The sequence below is a fragment of the Rousettus aegyptiacus genome, unplaced genomic scaffold (assembly GCF_014176215.1).
Source record: "Rousettus aegyptiacus isolate mRouAeg1 unplaced genomic scaffold, mRouAeg1.p scaffold_m13_p_2, whole genome shotgun sequence".
Classification (NCBI taxonomy): domain Eukaryota; kingdom Metazoa; phylum Chordata; class Mammalia; order Chiroptera; family Pteropodidae; genus Rousettus; species Rousettus aegyptiacus.
The window spans coordinates 90,852,592-90,867,875 of NW_023416295.1; the positions used below are offsets into that span (position 1 = coordinate 90,852,592).

The 15,284-nt window shown below is 54.7% G+C and overlaps 1 protein-coding gene across 1 annotated transcript in view; it reads right to left on the minus strand.

Annotated features, from left to right (window-relative positions):
* The window catches only part of HS6ST1 (heparan sulfate 6-O-sulfotransferase 1), a 49,188-nt gene extending 38,738 nt beyond the window's left edge, over positions 1-10,450 (minus strand). The window contains exon 1 of the mRNA XM_016157074.2: positions 9,582-10,450. Within this exon, the coding sequence (XP_016012560.1) occupies positions 9,582-10,108 (527 nt within the window). The 5' untranslated portion in view covers positions 10,109-10,450. The remainder of the gene's footprint in view (positions 1-9,581) is intronic.
* Positions 10,451-15,284: the final 4,834 nt, after the last annotated feature.

Below are 15,284 nucleotides of genomic sequence, written 5' to 3' on the forward strand. Positions count from 1 at the left end.
CAGCAGAGCTGAGGATGGACCGCCCATCCTCCAACCCACTGCTAGGGATGAAAAAGAGGGGCAAGCCCAGTCACGGTCACCTGGTTGGTGAAATACTCCTCCCGTCTGCTCTCAGAACAAAGCACAGGGAATAAATGAGACGAGTCTAGAAAAACTTGATATTAAATCCAGCAGTCAACAAATTAGATATGCATATCATGGACCAATATGGATAAATCTCAATGACAAGGCTGAGGGAAGAAAGTGAGTTACAGAAGGTCAAGTATAGTCTGATGCAGGTTCTAGAAAGTGAATAATATCCAAACAGTGCTGTGCACTGATTAAGGGATACACATGTCTGCAGAGAAAACACACAACACAGATAGCTGTGATGGGGGAGGTGGGAGAGGGGAGGCCACAGCAGGCGTCCTCTGTGCCCTATGCTAAGCTCTGACACTGCAGTGGGGGCAGAAGTAGTGGCAACAGAGATCAGGGCAGTCAGTCATGGCAAGTGAAGCCTGCCAACTCATACCTGTCAATGCTCACAGGTGGGTGACCACAGCCCAGGCCCGGTGCAGAGAGGGGTTTAGGAAGGGGAAGAACCCCATCCCTAGGTTTCTGTAAGGCCTTGGGATTCGGCCAGGCAGGCCTCTCTGTGCACAGCCAGAGTCACCCACATTTTCACCTCTTCTTCCCCTTGCCATTGAGCTCCCCATGGTTGAGTCTTGAGAGGTCTCAGAAGGACAGGCGAGCAAGCTGCTGCCAACACAGGCCACAGACACTGGGACCAACTTGTACATCCCCACAGGCCATGATTGCATTGCTCCTGTCATCTGAGCTGCTGGCTGGGGGACGGGGGCTTTCCAGAGATCTAGGGAGCAAACACAGCCAAGCCCTTTTGTTGAGTGGGCACAGATAGGAAGGAACAGGGTGGTTCCCCACGCTACAGCAGGGGTGAAAAGGAGACACCCATGTGTGGCATGTCTCTGGCTGTCATGTGAAAAGGCCAGCGATGCTTGGTGGATATTCCAGACATGTCCTAGCTACCTGGGCTGCGGCTGCTTTGTGGGAAGTGCCCTGCTGGCGCTTGAGTAGATCAATTCAGAGTACAGTCAGGAGCTGAACTTCTAACTGACTCTGAAGGGCCCTTCCCTGTTGCCAGAGAGGGAAGTTCCCCATTTTACATATGGGGAAATGCGGCACAGAAGTCACTGTTTGTGAGTAGCAGAATCAGGATCCTACCCAGGTGGTCTGGCTCTAAGCCTGGGACCCAACCCTTGCCCCGCTGCCACCCCTGGTACAGTCACGCGCTTCCTGGCTCTGAGGAAGGCCCTGGCTGCCTGCTGCTCTTGCTCCCCCGCCCGATGTGGGCTGTTTTCTTCCAGCTGGCTTCCTCGCTGCCGGCCTGCCCATGGACCACCGCTGTCCTTACTTTGTTGCAGAGGGCATACAGAAGTATCAGGAGCTGTACTGGGGGGCATACTGGACACCAAGTCCTCCCACAAGGCAAGCAAGGAAAAAGAGGCTGAGAGAGTTGTGTGTACACAGGTGTAGAGTCAGGGCTGCAGCCCAGACTACCCTGTCTGGAGAATCAGGCCAGCACAGAGGGACCTGGGCTTGAGTGATGGGCAGTTTTCTGAGATACCAGGGTCCCCAGATCCTACTGTGACCAATGGATTAGACCCCACAGCCACTGATCCTCTTAACTCTACAACTTTATAAACAACCCTGGAGTTTTGACCTCCCTAGTTCCTGTCTTTTCAGACAATTACTGATTTGCGCTGATGCCCTTGTTGGGCCATTTAACGTTCACCAAGTAAACAAACTGGGGCAGCCGTGCTGCTCACACACAGCTCTCACAGGCCAACCATCAGAGAGCCGCCTGCCTCTCACTGAGCACACCCCAACTCCGCTCCCAAGCCAGGTCCCGGCCCCTACCACCATGGCCAGCCTCCCGCATTGCTATGGGAAGCCGCTGAAAGCCTGCTTATTAGATGAGCCCTTGGGCCTCACTCCTGGGTAGTGAGGCCTGTGTTCTACCACTGCACTGCAGAATTCTAAAGGGTTAGGAGTGGCCACAGCTCTGACAAACATGAACACAGACTGAGGCTGGAGAGGGACCACAAGGTCACAGACAGGCGTGGGTAACAAGTCACTGGTTCCTCTGTAGAACCAAATGACAAACTCCACATCCCCATTTTAGCGAAGAAGACTGAGGCTCAGAGAGTTTCCCTGTGTCCATGAGACCCCTGGCTCCAGACATAAGGTAAAAGAGTCTGCCCAGAGGGCTCCTCTCTCCTCCAGTTCCTAGCCGGACATGCTGAGGCCCAGAGTTCCTGCTTAGGCTGCCCAGAAGGAACCCAGGGGCTGAGCTCCCACACATCTCAGCCCTCCCCGAAGCCTCAGAGTCCCATCTGCACAGAGAGGGCCCAAGAGCCTTGCAGTGACCTTGTGGAACTCAGTCCCCATAGGTGGCCCTTGGTGAGCTGAGGTCCCAGATCCAGGGTGCTTGACAGAGTGAACACATGGACCAACAGCCGAGTAGGGGTGGGGCCCTAAACAGTCCAGCTACCCTGGAGGCGAACTCAAGAGGGGTGCCGCCAGGCAGCACTGCAGGTAAAGGCTGCCAGCCAGTCAGGCGGGGGGTAGTGGGGTGGTGGTGGTACCTGCACATCCTTAGCTGGCTGGGAACCTGGCCTGGCAGCTGGTGGCAGTGGTAGAGAAAGGCTGCCCTGGTTTCCGTTCTTCCATTAGGGAAAACAGGCCTCAGGCCCAAGCCAAGGCTTGGGTAGGATGTGTATGGTCTTCAGCAGCTGGACAGCCACCTCCCTCCGCCTGCTCGGCTGACCCTGATGTACCGACAGTGTCCACTCCAGGTCAGGCAGTCTGAAATTAGCATTTTAACTCTCTTTGCTGTGTGGGCATGTGCATGCAACACTATTCCAAAATAACAGGCCCCATTAGCTGGGGACTTGGGACAATGCCATAGAAGAAGGGGGCATTTTACCCAGGGAGGAACATACGTCAAGTATCACAACCAGAAAGTGATGGACCTGTATTCAGGGGCAGATGCGACACCAATGCCGAGGCCTCTGTCTGCCCCTTTGGGGGAGCCCTTCTCTACTCATATTGTCCCATTGCCCACTTTTGCTCCCATTTGTCCCTGACTGGCTGCGTGTCTCAGAGGACGTGCCTGAAATCTAACACTGGTTCCAAAGTACCGCTTCCTATCTTTACTTCTATTCATCCTGCAAAACTCTGTGTAGAGGCAGCTTCTTCGAGGCCCTCAGATGCTATAGGTCATACCTCCTGCTGTCACTACTCACATGCCTGAGTTTTTGTGGCTGTGGCAGTACCTCATCCTCTGTGGCCCTGACCAAACTTAGCACTTTTTTCCTGCATTAAATCTCCCCCTCCTCAACAAAAAAGAAAGAAAAACCAAAACAGCAATAACTTAATGGGAAAAGAGCCAACTGAGTTCTGAAAGAGGCAAGAACAAGTTTTGTGAGGTGAAAACCTTCTTGCAAATATGTCTCCTCACCTGTGAGTGCTGGCAAGTGAGCCCAAGGTACGGGGAAGGAAAAGGAGAACAGGGCTGCCAATGAGAAGTGTCCATGTGGTTACAAGTAATCACTAAGAAAAGGTCTCCGAAAACATGTTCACAGGAGAGAGGCAAGTCCCAGCCCATTCTGTGAGCTCTCCAAAGACCAGCTGAATCCCATGCTGGCCTGAATTACACAACGCTTCCAACAGGGGCAGGTGGCAGGGCTGGCAGCTGCGTGACCCTACTGTACAGGAGAGGCAGTGGAAGGTACCGGGCCTCCTGCTAAAAGCCCCCAAATGCTGCCACATGGACTAAGCTGCCAGCGGTGCTGACGTCATCAGCAAAACTCACCCAGGTACCTTCCTAGAGCCAAGAGGATGTGGCCCGATTAGGGTCTTGCTGGTACTCCAGTGAAGGCTGCTAGATGTTTTCCAGTTAACTGAACAAAACAGTGTGCCTGTAAAGTTGTCCATGTCTCCCCTGGGTCTCAGAAGCCCACACATACTGAGCCTGCTCTCCCACAATGGCTGGGGCTACTGTTCTTACCTACTGAAAGTGTCCTAGGCGTGGGGTGGTAGAGATGCAGCTGAGGGCTGGGCAAGCACAAGGGCTTCAGGACAGACATCTGAATGCCAGCTCCTGGCTCTCCAGGCTGAGGGACTCTGCAAGTTCCCCAACTTTTCTGAGTCCTGACTTTCATGTGAAAAATGGGGAACCAAATGCGATGACCCATTCTAAGTACCTACTAAGCACTCAAGGAACAAGAGCCAGCCTCCTGCCTACACTCTCCTCTCTTTGAACATAGGCTCCCCGCACAGGCCCGTCACAGGCCCGTCACCCCTCACCATACTTCAGATAGGAAAGCTGTACTTCACTCTCTGTAACGAGACCAGCTGGCATTTGGGGTGACTGGGTATGGCCCCTCCCAAAACTCCTGAAGTGATGGTCTACCCCCAAGGGTGTACTTGTCAGGTTTCAATAAAAACCACATATAAATAAATAAAAAATAAAAAACCATACACTGTGTTGATTTAGAAAAGTAAACTCTTTTAAACCCACAACAATATTCAGTACCAAAGGGTGCTGTTGAGCTGGGCACTCAAATACCACAGGTAGCAATATTATAGGTACAGACATTTAAACATTCAGACCACTCAACTTGGAAATTCCACTCCTAGGAATTTCTAAGGCAATCAGAGCTATGCAAAATATTCACACACAAGGATGTCTAGTGCAGCACTGTACAGGAGCCAGAGATGGGCATCTGCACTCTTAATGACAGGGAAAACCAATGATATGGCACCCATAAGGGGTTCATCTACAGCCCTTAAAGTATTTATGTTTAATGACAAGGAACAATATTTATGGAGAATTTATATTATGGTTTCAATTACAGAAAAAAAGTACGCATGGAGAAAAGAGTGACTTTTATACTTCGCTCCCAATTACCTTTTACAATCATTACTTTACAACAAAAAAAAGATGTGAAAGAGGAAGACTCAGGGCCCCCTAAGGACAACAAAGTCAGGCCCCCACCAATGGCCTGCCACTCCACAAGTGCAGCTGCCAAACCTCTCAGACCTCCCAACAAGAAAGAAACCTCTATTGAAGGGGCTTCATTGGCCCCCCAGGCCCCAAGGCTGGGAGCTGTGCCCACAGGGAAAGCCTTCCTCATCCAGAAGCAAACAAGCCCCCTGACCAGAGCCAGTGCCACAGCACAGTGGTCCACCCCACCCCACCTGGCCCTGGGCTTCCTACAAGGACAGGAAGCCCTGGTCTCCTAAGTCTTGTGGTGCTTCTGGACAACATGAGTTACAGAGCCTGGTAATTTCACAAGCTAGAACAACATTTAAAATGATTTTCAGTAAGCTATTTGAAAGTCTGCTTAAAAAGGAAGTACTCAAGCATTTGCTTTAAAAGGTTTTTGTTTTTTGTTTTAAAATGAAAATCTAATTCTGAATGTCTTGATTTCAGATTCTTTTTGTCTTAACCCAAGCACTCTCTGGGTAATTCAGGCCATGGTGACACCCCAAGCAGGTCCTTTAGGTGGCAGGGCCCTGTTCATTGGTCCATCACATGATCTGAGTGACATCTGCCCCATTGCAGGCAATAAGAAAATGATCGTGAAGGCAAGCTGGGAACTGCTGAGTACTGCAGAAAAAACCGTCACAGAACAATTCCAATCTAAATCTGCCTCAACCTTGTCGGGCCCATTGAAGAGCCCCAAGATTCTCTGGGCAGCCACATTGCAAACGCAAGGCTGATTCCTTAAACCTGACTCATCTAGGGAAAACCAGCTAAACGCAGCTCCTGGAGAGGCTGCGGATCCAGGAGGGGAATGTTCTTGTTGGTGCTGACATGTGGGCAGCACCCACTTGGCATCTGGCTAGGGCCAGCATGCTATGGACATGCCAGGAAGGAGAAGAGCCAAGGGCACCTAAGGCAACAAAGCCCTGCCAAGGAAGGCTTCCTGGAGTACGGGGCAGCAGGGCTAAGGCTGATGGGAGAGGCATGGCCTGTAGAGCAATGAGAAGAGATGAGGACACGGTGGGCAGAGGGCAGCATAGGCACATTTCTAAAACTAGAGAGGACTTCAGGATGGTGGAGGGAGGACACGTGATCCTATAGGGGGCTGCAGGATGGAGAGGGCACATTCTATTGATGCTAAGGCTTCTTGGCTCCTTGTAGGGGGCAGTCTTTGGAAGGCAATATCACAGATGCTGGGAGTCCTCCAGCGGCTCCAGAGGGGTGATGCCACAGAGAGGATGTGGCAGAGCCCAGGACCCCTAAAGATGGTCCAGAAGCCACATTTGGGTTCCGAATGCCTTTATTGGTTCCAAACGAAGCCTACATGATTTCAAGGGCATTTCCAGGGCAACCCAGGCAAGACTCCGACTGGTCTTCTGTACCCTTTGGGCACATGGGAGAGGAAGGAGAGACATTCTTGCCCTTAGGAGCACCACTCCAACGTTATGAGGTGACGCAGGAGTGCTGAGATACTCTAACCAAAGTGGCCCTTGCCTGCTGCCCATGGGCAGACACATCTCTTCGAGGCCAGTCCTTCCTGGGGGCCTTACAAGCACTCCTGGCTGATGTCAGCAGGTGTGGCAGCACCTCCGGCAGACACAGGACAAAACAGGAACCTGTCAATGCTTTGCTCACCCACCTGTTCTTCTCTTCTGAGTCAGGGAGCACCAAGAGCTGCTGGAAGCTCTAAAGCATATTCCAGGAAGGGACTGAAAACCTGTCCATCTCCATCTGTCTTCTCAACACATGCCCAGCTCAGAATGATCCAGGCTGACCCATGTGATGAAAGATGCGGTATATTACTCCTCACTTCCTGCACAAGACCCACCTCTCCTAGGCCTCAAAACACCACAGACGCTGGCACCAGGAGCTGGGAGAGGCTTGGTGGAGAGGTTCTAGAAGTGCCCCTCATGGCAGAAAGGCATCTGTCCAAGGTCTGCAATGTACTTGGCCCTGGGACCAGAGAGAAGACCACAAAGGGCCCCAACTTTCGGAGGCAGGGCCACCCTTCCTTCGTTCACCAGTCACAGGGCCACTCCGACACCCACAAGGACCAGGCCCTGCTGGGGGGAAAGCGAGGGTGACATCTGAGACTCATGAAACCAGGCACCACCAGCCCCAGGCACCCCACAGAGGCCGGGCACTGCCACTGTCCTGTGAGAGGTGCTGGGTCCCTACACAGATGGGTGAATTGCACCCCAACTTCTACAGACTAGGGAATCACTTGGCAGGTGCAGATGGCTCGTAAATGCACAAAACAAAGATTATCATGGCCTCTCGAGGAAACTCATTGAAAAAACAATCTACCTGGAGGGGGAGGGGAACAACTTGTATGGCAAAACTGTCACCTGCCTGGTGGCACAGAAAGATCCCAGAGTGGAAGGCAGAGCAAGGGCCCCCTGAGGACTCTGGAAACCCCTTCACCAGGGTTGCAGCTGCTGAGCTCAGCAACTTACAAGCCAGGAGTGGGTGCTGTGGGGGGCAGGCAGCCCACTGAAGCAAGAGGCATCTGGCTGACCGGGCATGGCATTTTCCATTCTTGCTATACACATCCACCCTAGGATGGGGCACTGAGGCCTCCCTAGTATAGCTCCAGGAGAGAGAAGGGGAGGGGACCAATCAGCTCCACTTGATCCTCCCACTTGTCTGTGAGGGTGGCTGGCTTCCTGTTCTGATGGACAAACTCCAGAAAAGGAAGACCAGGAGCCCTTCGCCCTAGTCGTCCAAAGGGAACATCAATCTCAGGAGGAGGGGCTGCAGGAACTGTCCTGGTTGCAAAGGAGGGCTGAGGCCATATCTACTGGGCAAGCTTGACTCAGGCCTTATGGCAGCCCCCAAAGCAGGTTATGCACACTCCCTAAAGGGGCTCTCCTGTATGCTAATTCCCTCTGGCAGACAGGACAGTGTCCCCAACACCTACTCCCCTAGGCACAGAGGCATCTACCTGGGCCAATTTGGCTTGGGCAGTGCCCAGTTCTGGGGGCCTACACCCTGGCTGGGTGAGTGGCTGCAAGTCCTCAAGCCAAGCTAAGTCTAGCACAAAATGGCTGGACCACAGGGGACAGGGGGAAAAGCACAACAGTGCGGAGCAGGCTAAGTGTGGGCAAGAAGCAATGCTTCAAGGGCCCTGGACAGGCCCTTGAACAGGCAGATCTGAAAGCCCTGTGGCCTTTAGAGACTGGGAACATGACCTCTCAGGCTGGAAACTGCTGTCTTGGGGATAGGTGGGACAACACAAAGACAAGGAAAAGTGGGAAGACACCCCAGCCCCACCAGCTCTAGGGCCCCAATTTCCTTTGTCTTGGAAAAAGACCTGAAGGGCTAAGCAGGGAGAGCAATGGACGTTGCTCCGCCTCTGGACTGGCCAGATGCCCAACTTTCATCTCCAGATGAAACTCACCAGAGACCCTGCACCTTCCTGACAAAGTGCAGATAACATGACTACATAGGCCACACAGGTCCTGACCCAGCCAGTCTGGGAATGCAGTCCTAAGGCAAATATGGAAGGTAAACACAAAGCAAGACCTCATTCCTTTCCCTTTCCAGCTGAGACATTCTGGGGAGAAGACCCCACAGGGCATCAACACCAAGAGGAGCAAAAGAATCCCAATTTTAACCACTGGAAACCCAGCGCTGCCTCCAGCACTGCCATAGAGTTCTGGCTGTGAAGTGCACAGGAGAGTGCTCCCCTAGGTCAGCCCTGTGCCTCCAACCTCCACAGTAATCTGTGCACACTCTCTCTAAAGGGGAGACACCCCAGGAAAGGAGTCTGGCTGCACAGGTACTCCAGACCAGTTCAGCTGCCCCCAACCTGGCTGTTGGCCAGCTTTTGTTCCTTTCAGAGAAAGCTCTCACCTGGTTCTGGTCCAACTCAGAGAGCAGGAAACTCTGCCTCCTCCTCACCGCCAGCCTCATGTCACACTCGGGCCTTTGTTCTACCTGCATATTCGGGCAGGCGGAGCCCACCCCTTTAGCTGGGAGCTCCTCCTCCCCAGCCACCTTAAAGCAGGCTGGCGGGATGGGGCCCCTACAGGTGTAGGGAAGAGGCACCCTACTTTCCACTTCCTCTTCGGGTACGAGAGACGCAGGAATGCGAACACTTCAGGTGCGCTACACACGCACAGGAACCCACTTTCCCACTCGACGACCCAAGGCCAGCCTGGGCCTATAGCTGAGGCCGGCCCTATTTTACACTGGCCCCGCGAGCCGTTGGGCGATGACCGCTGGAAGCTCAGGCATTGCGTAGCCCGGCGGCGATAGGTGGGGAAAATTAGGCGAGAAGCAGGAGGGGAGAGCGAGATTAGACTGCAGGGTGACAGCGGCCGCAGCAAACTGGGGGCCTCTGGCACCGGGCAAGCGGGAGGGGATCCAAAAGGGCTGTGGCTAGTGGGGGCCCCAAGAGGACAGAGAGAAGAACATGGAGGGAAAGCGGGCACGGCACCGTCCCCCGGGGCATGGCCCGGGGAGCCAACGCAAGCTGAGGCCCGCGCTCCGATCCCGACGATGCAGCCGCTTAGCAGGCGGGCCTCACCTGGGAGTGCGCAGCGCGGCGGGGTCGCGCCGGTCCAGCACGCCGGGCACGCAGTTGGTAAGCTCTGTCCAGTCGGCGTGAAGCCCACAGCTCCAACCCGTAGAGAAACGGGAGAATAGCCAAGTCTCGCGGCGGTTGGGCCGATAGCAGGTGCACTTCTTCTGGCCGGGCCGGCAATCGCAGGGCACCTCAAGGCGCACGTTCTGCACGAGGTGGCGGCCGAAAGTAGTGCCGCCCGTCTTCTGTATGTGCAAGAAGACGATCACGTCGTCGCCCTTCATGTCGAAGCGCAGGGAGCGCTCCAGCTCGCGCACCGGGAAGTAGTATTTCTTCTCGTAGTGTGGGTCAGGCGTGGGGAAGAGGTCCAGATCGTCGGGCGGCGCGCGCCCGCCGGGCGCGCCGAGGCTGAGCCCCGGGCCCGCGTACTGGTACAGGATGAGCATGAAGCACGCCGAGCCCGCCACCACCAGCACGAACTTGCTGGCGCGCTCAACCATGATCCTGCCGCCGGCGCGCCGCCGCCACATGTGTCACCATTGCCGGCAGCCGGGGAGCGGGGCGCGGGGCCTGCGAGGGCGGGGGGCGCGGCGCAGCTGCCTCCGCCGCCGCCGCTGCCTCCGCCGCCGCCCGTTCTCCGGCCCGGCCTCGCTACTCGGCGCCGAGACCGCCTGCAGCGGCTCGGGCCGCGGCCCTGCGCGGCGCCATGGCTGCTCTCCGCCCGCCCCGGATCCGCGGCCCGACCCCGGGCTCGGCTCCGGCTCGGTTCCGGCCCAGACTCAGCTCCAGCTCACACCCGAGTGGCCGCACACCGCCGCTCGGCTGCCTGCCGCGCCAAGAAGGCTCCGCACCGCCCCGCGCGCCACCACGTCTCCGCAGTCCGCCCGCCCCGCCCCCGCCCCGCCCCCGTGGTGCCTCTTGCCGTCGCCGCCCGCGCGGGTCCTCGGCTCCGCCTCAGAGCGCGCGGGGCAGCAGGCCCCAACTTGGCATTGATACCTGGTCTCTGGCTTTAGGGAGGCCTCTCCGAGGCGGGTTGCCACCGAATGGGAACCGGCTTCCTTGCGCAGAGGCGTGGGGGAACGGCTGGGGAACGTGGAGACGTGGAGCCGGGGGCGCAACGACTCTTCTGGGCAGAAGGGGTGCTCAACGGCCAGCGTCCCTTGGCCTGGGTTCTCCTACCCCCAGGTCCCAGTTGCTGGTGTCATAGCTCTTTCCCCACTTCTCTGGAGGAGAGGCATTGACTTTGTATATTGGTGCTCAGAAGTTTCAAACGCCAGAAAACTGGCTATACTTGGAGGGACTTGGGGGCAGTAAGTAAGGGCAAGGAGCATCGTGCCAGCTGGGGTGGGGGCAGCGGACAAAGGCCAGGGAGAGAAGGGAGGTTTGGGGACCCAGAGCCTGTGCCAGGGGCCTTGGTGGGCCTACATCCTCTCCTCCCCGGGGCTTTAGGACAATGAATCAGAGCCCCTCATGGAGAAATGCTTAAGTGTCTACAAAGGCCTTCTGGTGAGGTTTATGCAGTTCTTCCTTCTTTGCAATGTGCATTTCCCCCGGAATGTTTATTTTAACCCCAACGAAAAAGTTGTAAAAAGTTGAGCCAATATTTTAAAGGTGCAAAAATTCACAAAAATTCCAGCTTCTAGTTTTGTTGGGTTCGTGGTAAGGTCTGGTAGCCCTGGGTCAGTCTGGCCTGCGGTGGTGCCCTGGTGGGCCTTGCCTCTAGCTGGGTCCCTGTGCAGTGCTTCTCTTCAGGCGCCACCTGAATGCAGGCTTCTAGAGTGGGCCAAGTTCATACCCACAGCAGTGATACCTCCACAGAGAAAGAGGTGGGCTGGGTGTGAAATGACTGTCATGGAATCTCAGTGCAGGTCAGCCTGAGTGGCCCTATTGTTTTGACTCACCTAGAGTAGCCTCTGGGAGGGAGTACAGCTGACAGACTTGGGTTCAAATGCCTATTCCATATTCTGCCAGGGGGTCCTCAGTTTCCTTCTGTTGGGGGTCCTGAAAGCATGGGGAGAGGGGTTTGTGAGGCTTTATGTCAATTGTATCTCAGTAAAACTTAAAAATATATTAAACTACACCAGAAAGCCCTCCTGGAAGCAAACCTAGAGAAGTGAAAAAACCACACAGTGACACCCCAAAACTCACTATGAGGGGAACATGTGATTGTCAAAAGGGACTGAAGGAACAACCACTCCAGACAGAAGGGTGCAGCATCCTGAACACAAGGTAGAGTGACTTAGAACTGCCAAGGGTTGGGGATGGTGAGTCCTGGTGTGTGCTTGGGTCCCAAAGCCCTTGCCCATCCTTAGCTGCTTTTAAACTGCCCCTGGCTCAGGAAAGCCTGGGGCAGCATGATCAGACTTCCCCAGGAATGATTCTTTCTTGCCAGGAGTGGGACTGGCACAGGTGGGGCTGACATCAGCTGGGCTAGAAGATTCCCGCCTCTGCCTGCAGTCACTTGCCCCATCTTTAGGCTGAGTCCTGTGGAGTCTTCCTTCATGGGCCTGGAGGGCAGAGCTGCCCTGGGTCAACCGATGAGGCATCTTTATACCCTGATTACAATCCTCTGTAAAGTGGTAAATCACAATTGAGGCTGCTCTTCATTCGGAACTATGGTAGATGTGTCATTCCTAATCCCATTGACAAGCTGTTTTACAGAAAACAGGCTCAGTCAGAGCAGGTGAGGACCCTGGCCTAGGTCACATGGCGGACTGGTGCTTCCTCCTCCTGGCCCAGGAGAGCAGGGTGAATAAAGCCTGAGCAAAAGCCTCACGCATGGCTGGGCACCCCTGCCTTCAGCCCTGGCGTCAGCCTAGCATGGAGCCCATGGGTGTTCTCCAGGGTCAGCCAAGCTGCTGTCACTCCTGTGAGTCAGCAGGGATGGGATTCTGATCCTGGGCTGCCGCATTCAAGAGGCTGGCTCTTATTCACCCCTGCACTAACCTCAGCTCTCTCATGCCAGGGGCTAAGGCTGGGTTGGAGAGCTGTGAGAGGGTCTGGAGGGGCCACTCCTCAGCTCCTGACAACTGTCTTTCCTGACAGTTAGGAATATGGTCCAGAGTGTTCAGGAGAAAGCTAGAGTGTTATCGAAAGGCCACCAGAACCATTTGTGGCCCCATCTTGTGACAATCTCACTTTCCCAATGGGGAAACTGAGGCCCACATTGGAAAGAAAGACCTAACAAAGGATCCCCAGTGGGTGGCTGCCCCTCTCATGAGCTTCGATGGGTGCCAGAGCAGCCTGACCCACACATAAACAGTTTCCCCAGAGAAGCTGTTTAATCCAACTTCATACTTGCTGGAATGGCTGTTGGGAACCCTCTATTTAGCTGGGGAACCCTTTCTAGAGTTTTCTGAGGAGGAAGAAAATCTTCCTACTGGGCTATGAGATTTTATTCCATTTTCCTCTTTGATCTAAGTGCTGCACATGCACTGAGGCCCCCAGGCTGCAGGTAAGTTTCTCCTACCTCAAAGTCAAGTCAGATGAGCTACTAATCCTGAGTCGAGTTGCTTCAATCAGTGAACATGTGAGCAGGATGGAATGCAGACTACACCTCACTGGCTGGTCAGGAAGCTTTCATCAAGCTACTCCCTTCTTTGAGACTTCAGTTTTGTCCCCTGAAAACTTGGCAGAAACTTGCACATTAATGGGCAGTTGTAGATTTGAAGTGAGGTCATAGAGCACAGCTAACGGCCTGGCTGGCGATCAGTAGGTCCTCTTCACTTGCCGTTTCCTTTCTCCCCCTACATGATCTGTGAGGCTGCCAAAGTTCCCCTTGGTCCTAAGACCGTATCTGAATGTAAAGGAGGCCTAATCGTTTGTTGGAGGCAGCGCCCAGCTCTGTTTCAGAGTTCAGGCAAAAGCAATCGCAGCTCATCTGCCCTGTGACTATCTTTGTCTCATGAATATCCCACTACATAAATTCTTTACAGTAAGGTCTCTGACTTAACATCAAAGGAAAAAAAAAAAAAACCACACAGCTAGTGGTAGGAAGTGATGATCACATAAAACAGGTCATTGTACTTCTGCTCCGGGAAAGCGCAAGCCGCGATAAAATTTTTGCTTTAGGAATGAAATTTAAATTTGCTTTGAACCTAAAATAGCCTCAAAATCCAAATGCAAGCTTTCTCACCCTACCCACCATGCTTCCTCCAAGTCTGAGAACCAGGAGATCAACCTGTGCGCCCTCCCTCCTGGGCTGCAGTCCCAAGGAAGGGCGTGCGGGGGCACCACCGCTGCCGCAGGGTAGCCGGGGCGCCCAGCTGTAGACGTTGCGAGATAAGAGGATTTTCCACGCTCGGTTCCCTGATTCTCTTTCGCATGCCCCCCATTGTTTCCGAAGGAGAGGAGGGAGGCCGCGTCTGTCTGCAGAGCTTCCCCCGAGGATGGCCCCGCTTCCCACAGCGGGGCGAAAGACGGATTCGATTTGGGCAACAAACTTTTAAAGGGGACTCTGGATCGAAGCGGAATTGGAGTCTCCTGCAATCAGACCTTCCAGGAGAGCAGGCCGTGGGGCGGCGAGCTGCGCGCCCATACCCCAGTGGCTAGCACAGCAGGACCAGAAGGGCGGGGCGCCAGCGGGCGACACAGGCTACTCTGGTTCCATCTCTGTGTCCTTCGCTCTGCGGAGGCCTACCTCTCTTGGGGTCTCCACGCTCGCCTCCTTGCGCCGCCTGTCTGTATCATAGTACTCTGCCCCCTACTCCTTTGGGGCCTGCCTACTGTGTAAGGCCTCCTGCTCCAGGCAGCCCTCTCACCAGCTCCTTCCCACCGCATTGTGGCCAGATGCCCCTCCAGGAAGACCACTTGCTTGCACTCAGGCTCTGCGAGGTGGCCCATTCTTTCTGGCCCAGCCACACACACAGGCCTGCCTGGTGTCTTACTAGGGCAGCTCTCTTGTGGGTTGAAGGACTCAGGCTTTAAGCGTCCACCAGGGCCACTGGGACACTTGCCGCCCCATCTGTACCTGAACTTTGAAGGGCCCGGCATGCCAGGCATGTGGGAGGGGCCCTCTACTTCCTTTTGCTTGTTCTGACCACTAGTGGAGAGTGGGCAGTGGCTGGAGGGCATAGCGGAGACTCTGGTACAGCACTCTGCCTATGCGTTTCTGTGCAGTCTGAGCCTCCTGTTTATTTTCTCCCCTTCCTCACTTTTCTTTGTGTTCTTTCCAGCTGGATTTTAAAGCCTCCTTAAATCCTTTTAGGAAGAGGTGGGAGTATAAATTAATGAGAATCAGAGTAATTCAGATGGAAACCCTGAATTACCCTGATCTTCCACCCACCCCTAAGAGCTGAGGTTTGTGATGGAGTTGTGATCTGCAGGGGAATTTAGTGTGGCCTTTCCACAGGCCACTGCCCTGCAGAGCCTGGGTGACTGACCACCCTGGCTGGCCGCTGACACCTGGGAGCTTGGCCCTGCCCTCTCTGTGGGTGGTTGGGCAGGGACCCACTTGGCCTGCTGCCTGGTGTGGACTTCTTGTCCTGTAGTTGGAGGCCTTTTTCTGGGTCTCCCTCCCCACAGGGACCACAGAGGGAAGGGGAGCCCACCCTCCCTTTTGTGTGGGTCCCTCCTGGCTGGGTTGTTGACAGGTTTTGTCAGCTTCTGGATAAAGGAGGCGTGGACAGGCATAATGTTACCCTGAGGGCTTCAGTCCTCTTATACTTTGAACCTCTCCTAAAGGGACACGCCTTTATAAATTCCAGG